Source organism: Cupressus sempervirens, chromosome 1 (genome assembly GCF_028749045.1).
Source record: "Cupressus sempervirens isolate cs-2001-9-10 chromosome 1, ASM2874904v1, whole genome shotgun sequence".
NCBI classification, from domain to species: domain Eukaryota; kingdom Viridiplantae; phylum Streptophyta; class Pinopsida; order Cupressales; family Cupressaceae; genus Cupressus; species Cupressus sempervirens.
Genome location: NC_143118.1, coordinates 519,774,524 through 519,799,578, shown reverse-complemented (window position 1 = coordinate 519,799,578; position 25,055 = coordinate 519,774,524). Strand labels below are relative to the sequence as shown.

Sequence of the window (25,055 nt, the reverse complement as noted above, 5' to 3'; positions counted from 1 at the left end):
ATTATTAAAGGTCAAATTTTTATTCCATGTTGTCACAAGAGGACGAGGAGGAATAAGATGATTTATCAGAGAGAAGTTGAAGAGTCGCAAGGAACAAGATGAAGGCCAGAGGGGAGTTGAAGAGTCTCAGTTTGTGTATTAAAAGGGAAAAGAGACTCATGGCTGGGATGCTTGATTTATTATTTTGATTTTTAGTTCTCTATTGTGAGAGTCTTAGAAAACTTCAACTTCTAGTGAATTTGAGGATGTAGCCCTTCGTGCTAGCAGACAGTGGACGCAAACCCATTGTCCCGGTAAACATCATTTCGGGTTTTCCAGTCACGCTTACAGGTTCTTATTCTAGCATTCCAACTTGACTGTTAAATTTGTATTTAGGATTTGGGTTTTTGTACTAGTTATTGTATTGGTGTTGTAAAATGCAATAACGTATTTTAAGGAGTTATAAGAGTTTGCTGGTTTAATCTTTTTGGGTTGTAACACTTGGTTATATGTTCGAATCTTGAGTGTTACTTTGGAAATAACAGAATATTATCGGTGGAGAAGCTTCTGGTTTAATTGAATGTCTCATATTACATTTGTTTATAATTGAGGTTGATATTATATTCAAGAAGAGGTTGGATAAGTGCTGGTTGGTATTTCTACTATTTACGATTGTGCTGAAAAATATTTGCAAAGTTTTATTGCTGATTATATCAAGAATAGAAAAATCAATAAATATCCGGTTCAGGATATTACAGTGGTATTAGAGCTGGTTTTCCTGCCAGCCTGTGAAGTTATAACAGAGACAAATTTATGAAAGGGCAAATTTACATATCTAAGTTCGATGTAAGAGGAACAATTGTTTGTTCTAAAGGAACAAAACTAAGGAGCATTTGTAGTCCTGATGCTTTATATTTGCATCAGTCGTGAGCATTGAGGTAGCAATTCAAATCCTACTCTGTGGGTCTAGAAATATTTTTGGTGATCCTATTAAGACAGAAGATTTATTTGTTTGTATAAGTTCTGATTACTTTTCCCAAATTTTGGAAAATATATGGCAAATACCACAGAATGGATTAACCTTCATCTCGTGGCAAACAGAAGGATTGATTGGAATTGAAGGTAGGGAGGGCCTGTTTTCGTCTTCAAGTCCTATTGAGAGGAGGCTTGCAAGCTATTGAAGGTTGATGTCCTTGAATATCAAAGCAAAGGCCGAACAACAATATTGAAATTACAATATTTCCTAAACCAAAGAATTTATATATTTGGTGCATAGAAGCTTGCACTTCAAAACCTTCTAGGTCCTCTCCAACAAATATAGGAGATTCCTTGGGTTCATTACTTGTGGATTTAATATCCTCTGCAAAGAGCGTATCAGTTTCTTTACGTTGAGTAGCATGAGTAGTTTGGCAGTCATTAGAAGGAACCAGAGATGGCATGCCCTGTTCATTCAGTTTACCTACTCCACTGATTTGTGCATCTTGATCAATTATTGATGATAAAATCTATGTTGTGTTAGAAATTTGAATAGTCTCAGGAACTCCTAGAACAATTTGTTCTTCAGCATCATCTTGTGCCCTTTCAAATTGAATCTTATGTTAGGATAGAAAGAAAAAAGTTCTTTTGGATGCCCTCATAATCTTCACACTATATTCCTCATCTACCAAATCAAAAGGAAAGAGCAGCTCTGGACATCGTGGAGAAACAATACATTACTATCATTGGGTTTTAGAACTATGTTTGTTAGACTATATGGAAGGAAATTATTGCATCTTGAATCTCTTCATTATGGTTCTTTTGACGGGTCATATATCTTGGTAAAAAATTGATACAATGGTAACTCAAGAATCATGGGTCCGACAAGAGTGTCATTGTTCTGCAACGAAAGAGGTTGAAACACCGAGGTAGTTGGAAAGACGTTGCATGTTGTTCACCCTCTTGAGTCACGACGGTTACTAAACATTCTCAGTGGTATCCATGTTTTGAACCTGATAATAAGACGTTTCAATTGTCATTGAAAAAAGTTGAAAATTTGAACGTGTTAAGAAAACATGTGACGTGGACTTCATATGTTGTTTTGAGACTATCCATTCCTTAAAGCGGGGATTGTTGTAGTTCTTCCCAAGCCATACCTCCTGACAGGAGACTCCAAATATTAGTATTGGCATTATCATTTAATCTTCAGCAGCTCCCATAGTTTTACCAAGCATTAGCACAAAGTTTTCTAGGAATTTGGGTGTTCAAAGAAAAGCTTGGTCAGGATCACGGTGGTTATTACCTTTGGCACGGTCCATATATACGTTGGCAAACATTTGCAGTGGGATTTACTTTCTTAGAAGTCACAGATTTTTATTTTCCCATCTCTTGTTGGAAGCTTTTATGAATACAATACTAGACCAGTTGCTCATTTAAGCTATATGCATGGAATTTGAATGGGTATATGAGCTGCTGCTATGGGATTCATATTCTATACATTTGTTCTGTTGCAATAGTGCCGAGGATCATCAATGCTATAGGGTCAATAGTCAAACAATATTGGTGTAAGTTATAGGGTCTCTGAAATATCGAGTAGGTAGTACAAAGATTAGCGGAACCTACGCAAGGAGCAAAATTTCTGTTCTTGGAATCTTCAATTTATTCAGTGATTCTTCAGCGATATATTCGGTTTTAAGCATGAGCAAAACTACAAGAAAATTTGTCTGCAATTTTGTAAGCTTGGATAACATAAGGACTTAACATTAGAGCTTTTGAGACATTCAGGGATACACAATATCAATAAAACAGAGCAGGTTTCTTAATTAGGTTTCAAGCTCTTTCAGGAAATTTAAGATTGCAAAAACCAAACATTGGTCTCATATAATAACATGGACGAAAACGTTCATCACAACAGGCTTTGACAGTTTGGTTTTAGGTTTTGAAAAAAGATACAATCAGATATACCATTAAGTGTTTTAGCGCTGCTAGACTGCCGTTGGGTAGATACTATCATGTTCAAGAAGTAGATCAAATTGCCTGGATTACAAAATCAGGTCAAGTACTATGAAGTTGCAATCGTAGTTAGCTCAGAATTTAGATTTCGTTATAAGAGAAAAAATACTCGACATTTATGGAGAGTACAAAGAACTTCCTACCCAAATCCAGAATGATTTATCATTCAATGACTACTTGAATTTTTATTTAGGGCAGTGAAATATGACTGATATGGCAAAAAGAAAGTATTTGGAGTTGGTCTAGGATCTCATTGCAAACAAACAACACACAGGAGTGTACAAAGAAATTCCGATAGACCAGAATTATCATTTGGATGATCTTGAAATAGAGGAGCAGACAACTACCAGAGATGGGTAGCGTTCCTGCGATCGCATAGAAGATGTTACACGAGGTACAAGTTTCTTCATTGGTGACTTGGAGGTGAGCTCTGTCAAGAAGGTTAATGTAATAGATTGCAGACAAGGTAATAACAGTTTGGAACCTTGGCATCATGAACCATATATTCAGGATACTTAGAACATGAATTTAGTGGAACAACCTAGGATGACATCGCAAGACAATGAACAATTTCAGTAGGGAGATAATGAAATACACGCCTTATAGAATCAATTGAAGGTTAGTAAAGACATGGTCGTGGCATCCTTGGTGCAGTTTGACAGTACCCATGAGTTGGTTGAGGAGCTCTATAGGAAGATCCCAAGGGAAGGGGAAGATGACTGGCATGTGGCCAATTTATAGAAGGTTAGAACAGCCTTCGAGTCTATGAAATCAGATTACTTATATCTTCTGTCCGACAAGGATTACATTCTCAAGGTTGCTAAGATTTATGCAGCATAGTCAAATAGGGAAAATGATGAGATTGAAGATCTTAACAAGACACGTAAGTATGTTCGGGAGGCATTGAGTAAAACTCAAATTTCTCTACAGAAGGCAGAAAATCAAATCAAGCTCATGGAACACTCTCGGGAACATGAGAATAGAATGAGGTAGGAGTTCTTCCAGGAAGTCATTGACAAACTTGAGAGCATTCAGCAAATGTATGACTTTGATAGCTGCCCCAAACGGTTAAGTAGCAAAACTTCCGAACAATTTCAGCTTGTTGACAACCCTTTGTTTGAAGTTGTTGCTGATTGGATGTCCGACAATCCTCTTTTTGTGTTAAATGAGGGATCATCTCTTGTTTTCCATGAAGAGAAAAAGCTTGATTTCAGACTTTGGGATCCTGGCTCAGATTCTAGAAGTGAATCTGGATCTCAGCATGGAATGATGAATCAACTTTTGTTGCTTATGACTTGATCTGCCCCAACATATTCTCCGATTTCAACCCATTTAGAAGTTGGGTGAATTTTCTTCAACAACTTTTGAATAGTTCTCGGTGGAGTATTTATGTGAGGTTTATGGTTGGATTCTCAGCATCTTTCATATTCTTAGCACCAATATGCTTGGGAATTTTCTAAGTTTATGCCGATAGTATGAGTTCTAATGTCCATGGGAAGATGGTTTCAGCCTTTGAGCAGCTCATTTCTTACATCATCCATTTAGGTCAGGTCTTCACATTCTTCTGGATTATACATGGACCCTAGATATATTTCTATCTCATCATAGCAGCATGGTAGTGTAACAGAGTTTGGGATCCAGGTGTTAGCAGATGGTATCTATGGTTGGGCAAGGATTTTATTGTAGTCCTATTCAGTTTGAGGTTGAATATGGTGATGATTAGTTTACAGATGCAACATTTTTTCAAAGAGTAATATGGGATCCAGGAATTCGGTTGACAGGTGTTTTGCAGGGTGGTACTGTGCTTCATAGTTTGGTCAGGTTTGTTATCAATTTGGGCTACTGATTTACTATAGATTTAAATGGGATCCTGGTACATATTGCTTGAGGGCAAGCAATCTCAACGAGGGGAGATTTGTAATATCTCTTCTTTGGGGATATTAGAAGTAACGAATTTACAATATTAAATTTGGCTATGTAAGCTGAAGATTTATTATTAAAGGTGAAATTAATATTCCATGTGGTCACAAGAGGACGAGGAGGAATAAGATGATTTATCAGAGAGAAGTTGAAGAGTCACAAGGAACAGGATGAAGGCCAGAGGGGAGTCAAAGAGTCTCTGGTCGTGTATTAAAAGGGGAAAGAGACTCATGGGTGGGATGCTTGATTTATTATTCTGATTTTTAGTTCTCTCTTGTGAGTCTCTCAGAAAGCTTCAGCTTTCAGCGAGGTGGAGGACGTAGCCCCTTGTGCTAGCAGATAGTGGATGCAAACCCATTGTCCTGGGAAACATCATTTCAGGTGTTTTAGTTGCGCTTACAGGTTCTTATTCTAGCATTCCAACTTGACTATTAATTTGTATTTAGGATTTGGGCTATTGTAGTAGTTATTGTATTGCTGTTGTAAAATGCAATCACGTATTTTAAGGAGTTATAAGAGTTTGCTGGTTTTATCTTTCTGGGTTGTAACGCTTGGTTATATGTTCGAATCTTGAGTGTTATTTTGGAAATAACGGAATATTATCTATGGAGAAGCTTTTGGTTTAATTGAATGTCTTGTATTACCTTTGTTTATAATTGAGTCTGATATTATATTCAAGAAGAGGTTGAATAAGTGCCGGTTGGTATTTCTACTGTTTATGATTGTACTAGAAATTATTTGCAAAGTTTTATTGCTGATTAAATCAGGAATAGAAAAATCAATAAATATCCGGTTTAGGATATTACAATATTATTATATTAAAAACCTTTTCTAACTTCTCAACTAACTAGTACCTCCTTTTTTAATACTAATGCCACCATTTTCAAGTTTTGACAACATTGACAACTTTTACATCTTTTGCAAATGTTTACAACATTTGATCCAACCCTCTAAATTGATTACCAAAGACTCCTATTGGCTCAAAGATAGATGAAATAGTCTTAAATTATCAGTGTAACCCCAGTACTAGGGTACGTTAGGATGCCATGACGAGTTTTTGGGACGCGGGGAAAATGGGCCTCATTTTCGGGATGGTGGGGGGACGACAACTAGGGGAGGATGGGGTAGGGAGGGTTGTATAGTATACATATAGAACTTGAAATTCTAGTTATGAAATGACATTTTAGTAGAACATACCTAATTAAAATACTTAGCAAAATTGCAACATGATCTAGAATCATTGAACATTCAACATAGTAACATATTACATACCCAATAGTAACATTCAAAAATCAAAATTCAAATAGAAATTCAGTTAGCCATCCCAGCAATGGCATGGTTGCAGAATGGCAGAAGCGGGGGTACTTGGGTACTCAAGTACTCGGTGCAGGGACATCTTGCGGACGAGTAATCTGAGGTTTCGAAGGGGGGTGTGAGTCCCCGCGTTACACTGTAAATTATCTAATTACATCAAAGGCACAAAACTAAAGCCAAAATGACAAAATTGCCCCATGGAGGCATGCAATCAACTAGGTGCTCTTGCACCAATATATAATGAAACAAAAGTGACTTTCATACATCATTAAGCATCAACAATAACATTAGATAGCCATCTGCCCATTTCAATCCAACTGATGTAAGATTAAATCCCACATGCATATTTATAGGATAATATCATGAAACTAAAATGTCATGCCAATGTCATAAAAAGGATTTAACATAACTACCCCATAAGAGTCATTACTCCTGATGATTTAAATAATCCAAGCATAAAGTTTAAACAAATATTTGTCAACTATTGAGAACATTTCTAAGGATGAGATCTTTGATGGAATTCATCATAATCTTCCTAGGTAGAACAATCCTTAATACTGGTCCCACTAGATCTTGCATTGAGTGTGTGTTTTTGTGAGGATTCATACTTCGTTTCCAAAAGACAGGAGTCTTCTTCAGCATGGATGACCATGCAGCATCAATACCTTGATTGCTGGTCTCAATGTCACTACATTAGATTCTGTAGGCTCTTAAACACACTCACAAAGCTGCAAATTATACCACTTAACATATTACAAAAACTAAAGAACTGAACTCTTTGAGTGATGCAAGATTGCTTCCAACACATTTGTAAAGGACCGTACTTATATTTAATGTTAATTTGAGAATTGTTTTATTTACTAATAAAAGGAATCACACCAAAGTTACTGATCAGATGGACAAATCTATTTGGTTTGACAGTTTGACTTGAATGTTATCTTGTGAAAAAAAGTTCTTGCCCACAGGTATGTAACATAGGATAAATGATTTGACATAATTTAAGCTCTGGTACAAATCGAGTTGCTACATGAGTCAGTGTTGGAAATTAATAGTGTTTTACCAAATGTTGTGTCTACTTTACATTCTTAACTTCTTACTGTAAAGGATGCTCTGCTTTCATGTGACAAAGAGGAATATAAGATTTTGAGGGCTACTGTTAGGCTGATCGGCACAATAATCAAGTTGAAATGATAAAATCCAAGTGCTTACGGACACAACAGCTTCTTTTCTGGATTGCACATTTGCTAAGTCAACAGAAGTCTGGATGAGCTTCAATTTCTTTATGGGTCGTACAATTATAATGTAAAAGCTTAGAAGCATTAATGTGTACACATGAATTTGTGGATATTGCTTCCAGTTCCAACTTGACCACTGAAAATTCATATGTAATCTTCTTTTGTTTCTTAGTCTACTTAGATAGAACTGTCCCATCTGACATTTTCAGCATATTTTTCTTTTTTCAATTTTTTATATAACTGGACTTGTACACCCTTACGAGCTTTTCTGACTATTTCATTTAAAAAATAAATATTAAATAAATTTTTACTCTTTAACATTCAAGGAGCTCTTGAAATTGGCAAAAATGTTTTAGCTGTAAGATCTCATACAACCATCAAACTAATAGCTAATGTGGATTGCAGGTTTTACTTCAGAACCGTAGACTTGTGGATGTTATGATGGATGAATTAATTACTAAGGAAACCCTCAAAAAGGACCGCATTGTCGAATTAGCAGATGAATATGGTCATTTTGATCCTGTACCACCACAGCTTCTTGATGTCAGAAATTCTAGACTTGCAGAATTTCGAGAAAAGATGAGTAGGGAACAGCACATTTTAAATCTACGATAAAGGTGCTCAGTTTTATTTTCAAGATCTTTGTTTAATTTCATTTAACTTCAATATATTTCTCTGTACTGCATTTGATCTCAAATTTCAGAATAATTGGTGATTTCTTCAATGCACTAAATGCATTCTGAACTAACAGATTACCAAAATGTTCGAAACTTGTTATGTCAAGTTCAATGCCAGCTTAGATCTATGTGGGTGTGGACCGTAATTTATCTTCTGTGGGAAATTTTATCAATACATAATCTGTGGTTACTTGGGTCCACAATTCATTAGTAGACATGCTTAATTCAAAGTGTTGGTCTTATTTTTAAGGTAACAATCTTGGTCTTGTTCGTGTGCACTTTTTCACAGCGAACAGTGTAGGTATATAAAATAAATTACAAAAGGATGTTTTATATTTATATCTTACTATGAGATTGACCAGTGGCTGAATAAATTTAAAACATTGTGTTACGCATGAGTATGACAACTGCTAGCATTTAGAATCTAGACTGAATGGATAGGTTTATACGTGATGTTTGGACTTGTTCGACAATTTCGATATTGCCTCTACCTACATGTTCATCTTTTGACACAAACGAAAGGAGTGCCATCTCATTTCTCTTTCTGAACTCTCCATGTGTCTAGATAAGTGTGCATAATATATGATGATGATGAAAGTAATGACATGTTACTACAGGTGTTCCTTTGGACGCTTCTATTTGCTTCGGAAGAGCTTAAACAGTTGGCATATTGTGGCTTTTTAGGTGGTTAGAGGGCCCACTTAAAGCAGTGTGCTTGCTGTTTACCTTTAGCCATTTTCTATTGAGGTTTTCAGCAGACATTCCATTGTAATTGTTTGGCTGTGAAGGATTACATGTGGCCAATAGATTATTAACTTTAATTTTGCTATATATAATAATGTATGGTTGATGTTAGTTTGACGTTGTTGCAAACAAAGCTGCACATTAATATTTCAGTTAATTTATTTGATTTACTTTTATTGTATTTGAATTCATTTAACTACTAATCATCTCAACTATGAAGTAGTAAGCTGCGCAGATGAATTTCCGGTGCAGTCATATAATATTTTAATTAATTTAATTTCCTTTAGTGTTATTGTATTTGAATTCATTTAACTACTAATCATCTCAACTATGAAGTTGTAACTAATAAGATAGATACTTGATCATACATTAGTCACTGCAGGATTGAGATTTTGATTGAATGAAAGCAATTTGGAGCCCGTTTGAAGCGAGGAACAAGATATTGGAGTTCATAATTAATTGCAAATGGTAAACAGTTAGTAAAATAAATCACCATTGACATTGTTTGAATAATGTTGCCCGGTTATAAAATTCTTTCAATTTTATAAGCCGTTGTTAATTTTTAAAACTTGCCTGGTTTTAAGCCTTAAATGGATCATTCTATCTGTGAAATTTGTGAGTCTTTAAACCTCCACGTCTCCGGCTCATTCCCAGCTCCGCACAGCATTTGAAATTTTTAAAATCCAACTTCTGAGCCTCCAGATATAAAAGGTTAATGATTGCCACCTAAACACGTATTTCTTAACCTTTAACTTCTTAAAAGGTTAATGTTAACCATCAAAAACGTGTTTTTCTTAACCTCCAAATAAAAGGTTAATGTTAACCACTAAAAATACGTTTTTCTTAACCTCTCCTATAGGTTAATGATAGCATTCGAAAACACGTTTTTCCTAACCTAACCTCTCAAAAGGTTAATGAGAGCTACCAAGAATACGTTTTCATTAACCTCTATAAGGTAGTTATTAACCTGGTAAGGTGATACATGCAACATTGTTAATAATGCAGTAGCCAGATAGAAGATGAAGAAAAGCTTCTTTACACCCAAGGAGATGCAGAGCATGGAGGAGATTAAGGAAGGGCCTTGGTAGTCTACGCTCCAATTGTTCTCAGAAGTTTGTTATTTGACCCGGTGCTTCTCGTCAACGTTCTGAGTGTTATCAAGAAGTTGAGGTCTCAGATAAATTGAAACTAAGCATGATTCTCCATCTTTTGTGAAAGATTGAGTGAGGTGCTTCAACAATCCAGTGTGTTTTTTTTTTGATATGTTGGATGCGATATTTCCGGACAAAAATGATGCAATGAGAGTAAAACACGAAGAATTGATTGATGGGAAGCATTGATAAAGCACGCCAAATATTTGATGAAATGCCTGAACGGGATGTTGTCTCATGGAATGTTCTAATTATAGGCTACGCTCGGGGTGGAAGAATGGGTGAAGCGTAGAAAGTGTTCGAAAAGATGCCAAAAAAGAAATTGATCTATAAATTTCTACTCAATAAATGCCTTGTTGGGGAGCAAAACTTCATATGCTAAACAAGACCATGCTTGATAGAATGTTCTAGTTCCCAGCCCATAGCACATTAAAAATCAGTAAAGGGAAAGTTGGAACGCTTGCCTGTTATCACCTCACCGCGTGAAAGAAGTGCGAGATGTCTTAATTTGAATTAACAATGTGCCATGGTATCCAGGCTACCAATATTGCTAAAGACGCAATAACAGTGCGCCACCCCATTCAACGCATTGTCAACTCACGATTCAGCTTTATTAGAGTTAGTCTGAACCTGCGGTTATCATGATGAGCAAGCAGTGATATGATGCCAAAGTTTTGAATGCATTCCGCCCTCGTCCCAAGTCGAGCCGCACGACCTTCTGCAAATGAGATATTATAATACAAATTGTTGATATCGATTTCCTTGGTAGTTGATGAGTTTGATCCCGCACGAAGATGAAGAAGTGAGTGATGTTAAAACGGGGTAGATGACAGTGCGGGGACTCTGGTGGAGCTTGGAAAACCCGAAATGAAAGATAACTCAGGATCAAATTACGGCTTTTGAGATGGTGAACAACCAGTGTGATATTAAAAATCGAGTTTCACTGCCTTTGCTAATACGTAGGTGCTGTACCGTCCGCAAACCCCAGGCATTACGTATTGACTCAGCCTGTAATGTTTTCGATTTCCTAAAGTCATTTAGAATGTAATTTGTGGACACCGCCCATCTGCAAACATGAATGGAGAACTATCTAGCTCCGGTGTTGGTGAAGACAAGATACGAATCCATGGACATGCAATGAGGAATGCAAACAACTCCTGAGATCGCCCCTGATTTGTTTGATGTAATGCCAAGATAAAAAAAAGGGGTGGTAAACATAAACCGAACATACAGGGTGTTGACAAAACGTTTGACAAAATACTCCCTCCTGACCTGCAGCTTTGGAAGCTCCACTCATTGAGTCACCCGAGTTCGAATCAACATTCTTAGTTTCTTTGTAACTCGGCATATTTGAGGAAAGGATTGGAAATCAAACCATGAAGTACAAATATCAGAGGTCACATTATGCTCCTGTTTTAAGAAGTACGCTTCCAGATATCGGTGATACCATTTTAGGAAATGTTTGTCTTCAAGACTTCTGGTCATCTCTTGTAAATGAAGAAAGGACTCCATTAGCTGGAAAAATATTGGAAAGTGGCTTGGCCCAAGCAGGCGGACATCCCATTTCCGTACAATGCCCAGAATTAGTGCTGGAGTGCATGAAGGCTTATCATCCTAGCACTAGAGAAGTTCTTTCGCCGAACAATGAAACAATTGCCCGCCTGGACCTTGCCTCTATTGCTATCATTTTTCGATTGCCCGCTAGGATGCAATATGCCAATATTAATCTAAGAACTGCCAAGGAATATTTTACTGCCAATCAAACCCAATGTTTAAATGCTGTGGCAAGATCGTGGTTCTTCCAACCAAGAAGAGGCAAATCTCAATTAGGCAAATCCATTCACAGATCATCACTGAAAGAAGATGTGGCGAACATGGTAACCTTGTTGAGCAGGATCGTTGGTCTTCGGGATTCACACGAGTTTGAAGGTTGGATGTTTCTATTCATTAATATGGTCTGCGAAGGAAAACAATACATTGATTGGGCTGAAATTATCAGTGACTCATTGCACAGACAGCTTATGGGACTTCGGGAAAATGACTACTTTTATATGACTTCATATCTTTTCTATGCCATTGCAAGTACCAAAAGTTGGCCAGGACTTAACCGGCAGGGCATTTATGATGACACAACCATCATTTATAATTATCTTCCTCAAATTCAGTATGATAATAGCCTACACCATTTCAGAAGAGTGAATGACGCATTCACCATGCTAACTGTAAGGGAAATTCAGGGGAACATTGGGCTCAAGATTTCACCAGAGGCAGCGATGAAAGTGCAAAAATACGGAAGTGTTTTTATACAATTTTCAAAGTTTACTTATATCCGGCTAGCTGCCTATGATGGATGTCCGCTGATGTTACCAAGATTCGCTGATGATAAATTGGTCTTAATTGAAATGTGCAGGCAAATCAACCAAATCAATAAACTTTGCAGGAACAGGAGGACAGATGAAATAACTTTTCCTATCGGCATCGGATATTATAGTTGTGACACTGCATCAGATGCCAGGAACATTGAAAGATCTATTGCCACGATAAATTTGCATCCTTACACGATGCGTTTCCCTTATGACAGTAAGGGCTATGCTGTGAATGAGTTGAAGTTAAATCCCAGTCTCGGTCAGTTCCCAGCTCTAGAAGATTTTTGGGAGGATTGTGAAAATGACTTCGAAGTCAGGAAGAGGGATTGGATGCAGCTTACAGTACGACAGGTAATAGACTTCAAGTTAGACATTGATGTAACAGGCATAGATGATGATGAGGTTTCTTTGGTTGATCCTTATTATTATCAGAAAATTGAATTGCTAGAGCTCCCTACTATTGATTGGTCAATTCCCGAATTGAAAAGCTTGAAAGAGAGGTCTTCCTATGTTCTTAAAAGAACAAGAGACTAGATCAGTAAAGTCAGAACCGAAAAAGCAACGGGTGAATCTCAAAATAAAGAGGGGAGAAATAATATAGGAGAATCGTCTCAGATGGCGATAGAGGCCACTTCTAGTGAGAAGACACAACAACTGGATATAGATGCTCAAGATCAAGATGAAGATTTAAATCAGCCAGACAAGTTTACAATCCAAAGGAAAAGGACAAGAATGAAAGGTAGAAGGAATGAAAAAGACCAAAGAAGCCTTCAAATTGCTGAATCACATGTTCCGGTTACATCCCCTCGTGATGTAGCGACTCCTCACTTGAGTCTTCCTCCTCCTGATGTGCCCATAATAGACATTACACAGTTAGATGACCCGTTATCTAATTCGGAAGACTTAATGATGGTTGCTGAAAATGTAACAGGTGCCGAACAAGTTTCGAAGGTTACACATTCATGGTTCCAGGATAGTCTTCAGAAGAGGAAGAAAGTTGTTCAAATGGTTCCACTTCCATTTGATATGGTCTCTAGCATTCTTCAGAAGCCTCCTAAGGCGAAAAAGACCAAAGTGATGTCTAGGTTAGCTATTGATAAAACTTCAGGCAATTTGTGTGTGGAATTAGCCAAGCCTATAGTTGAAAAGAATGTTGATGAAGCATCTGAATCAGATTTCATTCTAGAAAACGTTGACCTTGGTCCTTCTAATGCGGAAAGAGAGTTTCAAAATTTTGAATTGATTGCCGCTCAGATGTTGCAAAGGGCGAAGAAAGAAAGAAGAGCCAAAGAGCAACTCAAAGAACAACTTCAGATGATGGTAGCTTATGTTAATTCAATCAGCAATCCTTCTAATACCCAAGTCGTGGCCACCCCGCCGGTTCTAACAGGTCTTGATGGTATTTTAGATCATACTGTTGTTCAAAGAATCAACCAACAAAAGTCATATAGTATGATGATCGAGGCTTGGATAAACAGGATGATAGAAGATGCTTCAAAACTTATAACTGGAGTAAAATAGATATGTGGGAAAGCCATCACGCAGATATAGGAAATTTCTAAAGAGCTGGAAAATAGCAAAGAACATAAATCCAACTGGCAAAAAGTAGCTGATGAATTAAAAGAAATGGCCAAGTTGGATACGAGCACCCTACTCCTTGAGAAAATCATTGCGTATCCAAGTAACAACCAAATACATATCTGGAGTAAAAGTGTTGGTTGGAAGATGATAAACATCAACAAAGGGATCACTGAGTTCGAAAAGTTAATAACTTCTTTGGAGCAATTGAAAGCAAAAAGTACAGATGAATTAATCTCCACTATCAAAGGTGGGGTGCCAGTAAGTGATCTTCAGCATGTTGATTGTCAGTTTCTCCTTGATTCCTTCAGTGTTCAGATTCATTCAGAAATAGAGAACCGTGTATCAGATGCTGAAACTATGATGAAGCTTAGCCTGGTTGCAGTCACGCTGGGAGATTGTAACATTTCAGCTTATCGGCAGGAGTCAGAAGAAATCCAAGATAGATATCTCACAGCCAAACTCAGGATGGAAAATGTGCTCATTCCAAACTATGAATCAATGATGCTCATCCGAGATGCTTACAGGGCTTTTCGAGATAGATCAATTGTGTCCGGATAGATAGGGCTAATAGCTAGAAGAATTAGTGATTGTATATGCAAACGTTTTTAGGAACTCTAGCTAAAGTTTTGCTTTTACGAGTTTCCTTGTATAGGTTAATTTTCTTGAGGTTAATTAACCTTCCAAAATTTCGTATTTCGGAGGTGGTTATTAACCTCAGAGAGGTGGTTATTAACCTCAGAGAGGTAGTTATTAACCTCTATGTCTGTATAAGGACACCTTTTGGCTTTGTAAAGGGACTTTTTGGTTGGAAAAATAAGGGAACACTATGCTGAAATTTTGATCTAGGGATAAATTTTGGAAAGTATGTACACTTTTTATCTCTGAATTGAAAAATCTCTATTGCTTTCTTGGTGCAAGGAAATGAAATGAGATGTTCTTTGGGTTTCTTATTTTAAAATCCAAATTGTTATACGCTGTAGTAGACATTCTCACGGTGCTATGCGAGTGTTTACGAAAGATTATGAATGTGCTTAATAATACTGGTTGCTTTCAAGCGTAGCTCTTGAGCACCTCTGTTATCTATTTTGTTTATCGAAGAAAGTTGTGAAGACATGTGGTGCATTTGTCCTGAATGACTTTCTCTTGAAATTTGAAGTTTTAGATTCCTTTAGTTGAAAAACCCCTTTAAAAACTATATCTTACGAGGGAGCTGCCCCTCCAAACGCAGAGGAAGGCCGGATATCAAGGGCCTATCCAACTATTGTGAACGGTTTGCCACACATTTCTTTGGGCAATTCTACTGTGACAAATCCGTTTACCAACAAATAAAAACCATGAAATCACATGTGCCAGATTCTTGATCATATTATAGTCATCGGAGGATTGATATTTTTTGAATAAATAAAAACAATTTGACACAGTTTTGAAGCGAAGAGCAATTTGTTTGAATGTCAATCACTAAAACAAATTATTATTCTTTTTTTGGATGAAAATAACACAATCTCTTAGGAGTTCATCTATTTATGTCAACTAATAATCTCAGCACACCTCAAGAGCAGGGCAAAATATGACTAATGAGCAATTCCACGTTTAAATATGACTAATTAGCAGTTCCACGTTTTTATACGTGAAGAGTTGATAGTAGTGTTTTTTTTGGGTGCAATTAAGAAAAGTGATAAGTTGATATTGCATTTTGAAGTACATCTTTAATTTGTAATGATTAGTTATGTGTTAGAACCCTAAAAACTGTCATAATGCAGTAATGGCACTTTAAACAATTGAAGAGTTGAAATCATGAAATATAAGTATTTATTGTAGTTAGAATGTAATAGAATAGCTGAAAAACTATAATGAATTCTCATAAGGTAGAGCAAGAGATAACATGGTAGTCATTTCAGTGGTAATGTAATCAAATAACAAAAAAAGTGCTATGCCAATGTAAACACACAATCCAAGATTATTCTACAAATAGATAATAAATTTAACAAGTTGTGATAGAGAATATAGCATAATATTACGATATATCTCTCATAGTTAAGAGTGATATTCTACACATGCATGTTAATAATGTTTGGAGATAGAATTGTCCAAATATATAATATCTGATTAGTTTATTAATTATTTGTTAGGGAACAACAATTGTAAAACATAGATAAGAAAATTATTAAATTTATAAACTGTATAAAAATAGAAATAAATGTTATTTAAGCTCTTCCTATTTATAGAAACATGGTTTAGGTTGCTCCTATTTACTTTCTCAAGGAGTTTGGTGCTCTTTCTTGACAATTCATTTAGAGTGGTAATTTGCGTAACTCTAAATGAAGTTTGATTAGCTAGGAGATTGTTTGATTAGGTTTTGCGCTTGCTCTTTTGTTAGCATTGTTTGGTGCTATCTTCTTGGTTATAAGCTCCTAGTCCCATAGACCCGTGTTCTCTCTTGTTGGACATTAATATTATCTTATCTCTCATCTTAAAGAGGACAGTCCTTGTCTTTGATCAACGATCTTGAGTAGTCAAGCGTTCATTGCTAAGCTTTATTGGCAATAGTTGAAATGTCCCTTTCTGATTTTATATGATATTTCAAGCCTCTAATTAGAGCTTTAAGATCAAACAACCAATTTTTCAAAGATCCACCAATTTCTCAATAAACCCAAAATCGGGTATGCCGGAAATAGTGCCAAAAATTTCACAACTTCACATATTATTAGTAAATCCGAAAGTGAACATTTTTATAAAAATTTCAGCAGCATAACATCCTACAAAATGACATTTTGAGATCTGTATAACATTTACACAACTCCCAAATGGAGGATAAAAACAATGCTCATCGGGCTCCCGAAAACAATATAGAATAGCCCGGAAACACCACAAAAACACTAATAATCTATCACAGAAGTATAATCACGACCCAATACATATATTCAGCTTTATTTTAACATCTAAAAGTCTGAAATACAGTAGCAACTCAAACTGATATGAAATACTCAACCTGAAACACCAAACTTTCACAAAAACACACCCGGAAAACCACAAATTTGCACTGTTCAGCACAAAGGCAAACTTTGCATGAGCATGCACATGGAATGGCTTCAAACTCCCGTCCTTAGCCTTCCTGGAAACCTGCAAACTCCCGTTCTTGGGTCTCCTTCTTCACAGGTTTGGCAGCCTCTGAAGAATAACAAAGAAATGAGCAAAAATCAAGTTCTGGAATCAGCCCAAAATGCCTCCAAACCTCTTAAAAGAGGTCATAACACTAACTCATGTCCAAGAGGGGTTAATAAAACATATTTTAATAATAATTTTCATTTATTAGTCGATTCGCTTCCAAAGATTATCCCTTTTTGCTGAAACTTTGCCTTTTTGTGCCTGCCTACCTTAGCAAAGATTATTGTTTTTTAATTATTTGAAAAGGGGACATGACAAGTCCTCCCCTCCCAAATATTGCTTGTCCTCAAGCAATGGCTGAACAATAAACCAATCAATCCACCTGGATTCCAAATATAGTCATGAACTATACTACTGCCAATTAACACAGGCTCCTGCAATATCCTCTGCAATATGACCAAGAGGAATCCATAATCAAATTGACAATTGCAGCTCAACCAAACTCCAAAATCACAACTTCCACAGTCAGAAACCCAAGAGACACAAACTCTTAGAACATCAAAACCCAAGTGGACAAATCAAATTACCAACACAGTAAATACCATCAACGCATCCCATTGGCCTATACGGAATGTACAATCCAACTTTGCAACAATGGTGAATGCTCCTGAATGAAATTATACCAAGTATGGAGAATTCACACACTGTACAACTCCTACAGTCAATACAACTCTGCAGATCATCGGCCACTGTCTCATAACCATAACTCCCATGCACCCTATGAACAAGTAATACAACCCACTGTGTCTGATCACCAGCTAAGTCAGGAGATGTCATAGCCAAAGGAGTAGAATCAATAACAACACCTGCTGAAGCATCACTCCAAAACTCTTGCTCTAAGTCATGTATTATCAAGCTATCAACTATAGAACCTATCGCCATGTCGTGCCCATCACAACTCTCATCCCGAGGTGTCAAACTATACCATAACTGATGATAAGCACTAGGAACCAAAATACATCTCTGTATCATCATCTCATCAGCATGGTCATCAAAGGTGAATTGATGAGCATACCTCATAATGTAATGTTGATAGAATGCGCCAATCTCAGTCAGTGGCTCAGACTATAATCCAGATGTAGCTAACTGCAATCGATCACTAACCAGGTTGGAATTGACTACTACCTCTGAAGACATCACCAAGGGAGTAGTATTACTAGCAGGAACCATGCCAACTGTCAGCTCACCAATATCACACATGGTCTTTGATACATCTCTATTCTTCGTGCCATTAGTACTAGAGGTCACCACCATGTCAGGCATACCACAACAATCTGCTGCAGCACCCAACTCAACTAAACCAGACTCTAGTGGGGACGAACCCGATATGCTAATGTTAGTATCAAGGATGGATGCATCCCCATCTCCACTGTCTTTGAAAATCTCGAACATGGACATCCTCAGATCACCAGACACCATAGCTTGTGACTGTATAGAATCTGGTAAAGACTGTAGTTGCTCTAACTCCATGGTCACCTTAGCCAAATGAAACTGTGACTCCTTGAAAGCCAACTGTGTACTCTTAAGAATCTCAGAAGTCACCTCGAGTTGCTGAGTAACCTCACTCACCTCATCTTCCTTCGCCAATAATGTGTCATATGCTGTACTCCCCCACTCCATAAGATAATCTCTGTCAGCTACCAACTGCATAATATTCTATCTCAAAATCTGAATAGCCTCCCATAAAGAGTGGATCTTTGTCAAGGAAAGATAATTGCCTTCCCGCTTATCACTAGTAGGAGAACCCCATCCATAAACTGCTAACAACTGACGAGCAGCATCGAAATGCTGGCAAGCGATAGCAATGTCTCGCTTACTAACTCTCAACTGATTAGACACATGATAGCACTATCTAGACTGTCTCCTACAAACCTCCTCTGAAGCACTGTCTAAAGGAATATCCTCAAAGTTACTAGTCTCTAGAGTAGTTACTAGTCTCTAGAGTATTACTATACATATCTTGTGAATCAAATCCAAAGCTCATATCAACATACGGAGTATCAAAAACTAAAGCATTGCTGTCCAACTCCTTTGTACCAAAAGAAACTACCAAGGAAACTAAGTCTTCAAAACTGCCCACTGCATCCTCTTGGATGTCATCAATGCCAATATGATCTTGGGACTCATTTGTACACATTGCCAAATATGAAAGATCATCAACACATTCCAGCAAGTATGGTCGACTAGATATATGAACAAAGCCCAACACCAATGTATAAAAACTAATACCAACATCAAACAAGCTGCTAGCACAAGAAAAGACAACACCGTGCAATCTGCTAATCAAATCCATGATAGCACCCAAACAAACACTGCTACCAAAAAGTGTTAAAGATCTCTAGTCAACTGAATCCCAAACGCCAATATAACAATCTGGAGTCCATATCCGTAAACTAGAATCAGCTGGTAACTCAAACAAACTCCTCACCTGAGTAATATGACCAATACCAACTAACTCAACATACCTGTCATGATGAGATAATGAAGTCACAATACTGTCTTTGTTCACTTTCGGCTGGCTGGACAAATCATGTGAAGTACTACCAGCCTCAACCTCGTGACGAAGCATCTAACTGTGCCTGGTACTCTTTCTCAGCAACGTCATGAATGCTCAATGTCCGCTCATCTCTATCAGGTATCTCACCATCATGCACAACAACATCCTCATAATCATCATCTAAACCCACTACCTCCTGTGGCAGAGTAGAATCTGAGACCTCTGCCTGGCTATAAGCTAGTTTCTCAAACTCCTCATGCAAGTTCTTGGTAATTGTGTCATCTGCCCTGTGATAAAATCTGCCAAATAGAAATCTAGTCAACTTATCCATCTTAGCTGGGTCGGACAACATGTCATTCATCATACGGTGGTGCTCAACCAACTATTCAGACATGTCATGGCTTATTTTCCTAAGTCTATCTCAAATGTCTAAATAACTATCCTTTCTACTGTTCTGACTCTGGATATCAATTGTCTAAGATCGTGTCCTCTGAGACTCTGTACTATACCTGTCCATTCTGGATAAAGTAGAGTGTAACCCAAATAGGTTATAACTTCTTCAAACACCAAGAACTAACATGCAAATGATTAGAAGTAGCATGCAACTATAGATTTTGACATGCAGCTGATTAGAAGCAACATGCAACCACCAAATTCACCAAGAACTAACATGCAAATGATTAGAAGTAGCATGCAACCATAGATTTTGACATGCAGCTGATTAGAAGCAATATGCAACCACCAAATTCACCAAGACCTAACATGCAAATGATTAGAAGTAGCATGCAACCATAAATTTTGACATGCAAGATTTGGGCAGTTCTCAAAACTGACATGCAAACTTCTACAAACTCTCAGGTTGGCAAGATCATAGCTCTGATACCACTGAAATGTCCATTTTCTGATTTTATATGATATTTCAAGCCTCTAATCAGATCTTTAAGATCAAACAACCAATCTTTCAAAGATCCACCAATTTCTCAATAAACCCCAAATCGGGTATGCCGAAAATAGTGCCAAAAACTTCACAGCTTCACATATTATTAATAAATCTGAAAGTGGACATTTTTATAGAAATTTGAGCAGCATAACATCCTACAAAATGACATTTTCAGATTTGTATAACATTTACACAACAGCTCCCAAACAAAAGATAAAAACAATGCTCATCGGGCTCCCGAAAACAACATAGAATAGCCCGAAAACACCACAAAAACACTAATAATCTATCACAGAAGTATAATCACGACCCAATACATATATTCAGCTCTATTTTAACATCTAAAAGTCTGAAATACAACAGAAACCCAAACTGATATGAAATACTCAACCGGAAACACCAAACTCTTACAAAAACACACCCGAAAAACCACAAATCTGCACTGTTCAGCACAAAGGCAAACTCTGCATGAGCATGCACATGGAATGGCTTCAAACTCCCGTCCTTAGCCTTCCTGAAAATTTGCAAACTCTTATTCTTGGGTCTCCTCCACAAGTTTGGCAGCCTCTGAAGAATAACAAAGAAATGAGCAAAAATCAAGTTCTGGAATCAGCCCAAAATGCCTCCAAACCCCTTAAAAGAGGGCATAACCCTAACTCACGTCCAAGAGGGGTTAATAAAACATATTTTAATAATAATTTTCATTTATTAGTCCATTCGCTTCCAAAGATTATCCCCTTTTGCTGAAACTTCGCCTTTTTGGGCCTGCCTACCTTAGCAAAGATTATTATTTTTTAATTATTTGAAAAGGGGACATGACAATAGTGCTTTGGACAACATCAACTCTGGGCCTATATTATTACTCATAAATATTGAGGTACTGATCCTTGCTTTATTTCTCCACTTCCTCTTGAAGGTCGTGGCTCTATGGTATGAGATACTCCCAAGACTCATGCTCATTTAGTTAAGAGGGGTCTTTTCTAGATATGTAAGGGAGACTCTGAGGCTTTGTTTTGGTCTGATGTTTGGGATGGATTCCCCTCCATCTTATCCATGTACCCTCATCTTTAGACTCTCTACAATTCTTTGCTTGCTACTGGATGAGATAAAGGGGCTCATTAGAAGACTCCTTATCAATTGAGACATGTTGTCACTTATAGACGGAAGCACACTTTAGATTGGCCTCCTGGAGGCACATAGGTGGATTGTTAGGAACTTTCTCAGATTTTGGCCTCTAGGGCATGTTGCTCTCTGCTAGGACCAGATGTTTTGGCTTGGGGAGGTACCTTGTTTGCTAAATATTATGTCTCTGTTGGGTATCAGGAGATGACAACTATTAGGGGATGCTCAGGTCCCTTGGTGGAAACAAGTTTGGATTAAATTTTCTTGGTCCAAGTGCAATTTTTTCATGTGGCTAGTGGCTCACTCTATCTACGTGGGATAATCTTTATAAACATGGATTTCAAGGTCCCTCATTTTGTGTTTTGTGTGGCGATGGGGAGGAGCCTATCTCCCATTTGTTCTTCCATTACACTTTTTCTACTCAGTTATGGAACCTTTGGTGGAGTGCTTGGGGTTGCTTTTGTTGGCATGCTCCTCCTTGCTCGAGTTTTGGGCACACTTCAGAAGTACTTCGATCAAGGCTTCTGCTCTCCATGCCACTTGGATTGTTGGCCCATTGTTTATTCTTTGACATATCTGGCTAGAGAGGAATCAACAAATCTTTCAAGATATTCGAATTGGTGTTATGTATCTTTGGTGGAAGATCTCACATTCTCTTCAAGAAACTATTCAAGCAAAGTGTGAGCTAGATGGGGGTATGGATCTAGCTGATTTTGCTGTATGCAATTGCCTCAATTTTCATCTTCAAGATGAGGCTATAGCTCAATGGTATAAAAGAGTGCCCAAATAGCCTAGGGGACAGAGGAAGCAACATATGAATCAGGATGGGCATTGGACAACTCCTCATGGAGTTCTTAAAGTTAATAGTGATGGTTCTTCTTGGGGGAATCTAGGACCTGTTGGTATTGAGGGAGTGGTTCGTTGCAGCTCTAGTGAAGTTAAATTCTTTTTCTTAGTGCAGAAGGGTTTCCATACAAACAATATCATGGAGGCTCTGGTCATTTTATATGCTATGGGGATGGCGCAAGATTATCTGAGTCCGACTCCCAAGTGGTGGTGAACCTGCTTACTTCGTAAGAGCTTGAGGATGTTAGTTGGCAAGTGGCTACTGTTGTTAATCAAACTCTTCTCTTTTGTACTGCTCTACAGTTCATTAGGTTTACTTACATTCCTTGTGAATGGAACATAGTTGCTAAATGTTTGGCCAAATGGGCTTATGTTCAAGCAGTAGGCTAGAATATTATGGATAGGGAGTAGCTACCCCTTGATCTATTACACGAATTTGATGGAATTGTTGATTAGGACAGAGTTCCTTGTTGAGCTCTCCTTGTTGTAATCCTTTCTATCTTAATAGCATTTAACCCCTTTTTTTCCAAAAGGTCATAAGCCAAATAAATGAATAATATTAGCAAACACAATGAGATGTAAAACTACTAATTATAAAAAAATGCTCTCAATTGAGAAACCTGAGTTGCATTAATTAGTAAAGTTTTAAAAAGAAAACACTTCAATTTTTTTATTTCTTCAAACAATTCTATCCTAGGGAGATGGATGTTTTGTAACAAATTTATTTGCAAGCATTCATTTATTATATATCATAAATCAAGGACTCGCTTTGAGACTTGATCTAATGATCCCAAATTTGATCCTTGCATTTTGGAGAAGAATTCAAAATAGTTTTTTGTACCCCCTCTCTCCTTGCTTCTCCCCTATTAAATATCCAATATTCCCAATGGTCATGTCCTTTGAAATTTATTTTAATAATAATGTTATAACTAGAATATATAATTAATTTAATAATCTATTATATTTCATTAGTAGATTGTTATTAGTTATGTTTAATACATTAGTATTATAGTATATTATCATTATATGATATATTTTTATTATTACATCAGATAACTATAGTTATTATTATTCACTCATAATATGAATATATTTTATTCTTTTATATTATTTTAATAATTACTTATTATTTAATCCTATTGGAGTGGGATATCAATGTCCTCCCCCCTCGAGTTTCCTTGTCCTCAAGCAATTGATTTGATCTTTATTAATTTAGAGCTTAGATTGATTCGCTTCCTTGCATACACATTAAACACTTGCAAAAGTACATGTTAGTATATGATGGCCTATCCAAGAACATATGAACGAAGACACAAAGTAGACATAGTAATGCATAATACAAAATGAAAACATGAGATAAACGCACAAATGCATGAAGACACAAAGAATACACAAAGAAAACACATTAATGCTCCAAGACACGATGCGAACAAATAGTATACATGATAGAAACTTGGTTAGATTACTTTTCACAATTTGAAATAATAAAAGGTTAAAGAAATGTTTTACCAACTTTGACCATTAATGTTTACTCCTCCCTCCTATTTAGAAGTCAAATTTCTTTAAAATGTGTATTTTAATAACTTTTCTTTAACTAGAACTATAATAGGGCGCCTCATTTTGTAGTGGATGGTAGATTTATTGATGCTCGAGCTTGGACACACTTAGCCTAGGGCTCCCTCACATCTTATAATTCATATTGAGATTCTATTGCCCCACTGTGACCAATTTACTCCTCCCCTGTGCACACTCCCTACCCACTCAATACATGCTTAATTAAGTAATGGATGGTAGATTTACTATTGCTCGAGTTTGGACACACTCAGCTTGGGGCTCCCTCAGATCTTTATCCATATTGGAATTCTCTTGCCTCAATGCGATCGATTTACTCCTCCCCCTATGCATACTCCCTATCCATCACGAAATTAAGCACACAAGTTTAAAAATAATTTCTGCTTATGCGACCTTTCTTTTAATTCCAAATTTGTTTGTCAAGGTTGCATTTATAACCCTCCTTTTGCAATCTTTTTACATTAGATTTAGTTGGTATCTTCCTTTACTTTAATCCTTAAAAACAATGCTATGGTCCTAACATGAGAACTTTAGTACATTTAAAAATATGTAAAAATTAAATATTTTCATAAAAATTATCTTTAAATTTCTAAAAAACAAATGGGACAATCGACTTATCTTGTTTTAAGTCCACAATTTTTTGAAAGATGTCTACATTATTGACTCATATATCTATGTTTGAATCTAACGATTCATCAAAATTCTTATGTTTCCTCATATTTGAATATTCTTTAAATATCCCATTTAAAATTTAAACTTGCTCTCCATAAATTCATTCCTACTCTTTATGTTTTATGACTAGCTCTAATATAATGCCTTCTTACATATCTTTATCTTTTTATAATCTTAATTTATTATTAAATTCCAAATAACATTATAAGCACATGCATATACCATTATTATAGTGGCATCACCTTATAATGCTACCCCCTATCAATGCTTTTTTACTTTGTAGTTC

At 36.8% G+C, this 25,055-nt stretch overlaps 1 protein-coding gene across 3 annotated transcripts in view; it reads left to right on the top strand.

Moving 5' to 3' along the window:
• EMB2083 (AAA-type ATPase family protein) overlaps positions 1–9,038 on the top strand; it is a 159,364-nt gene extending 150,326 nt beyond the window's left edge. Inside the window, exons 11-12 of one of the 3 annotated variants that reach the window (XM_089829566.1) lie at positions 7,842–8,053; positions 8,731–9,038. In XM_089829566.1, the coding sequence (XP_089685692.1) occupies positions 7,842–8,051 (210 nt within the window). In that variant the 3' untranslated portion in view covers positions 8,052–8,053; positions 8,731–9,038. Of the gene's footprint in view, positions 1–7,841 lie in introns of all 3 variants that reach the window. The other 2 variants (XM_089829561.1, XM_089829559.1) reach the window with 2 other exon arrangements.
• Positions 9,039–25,055: the final 16,017 nt, after the last annotated feature.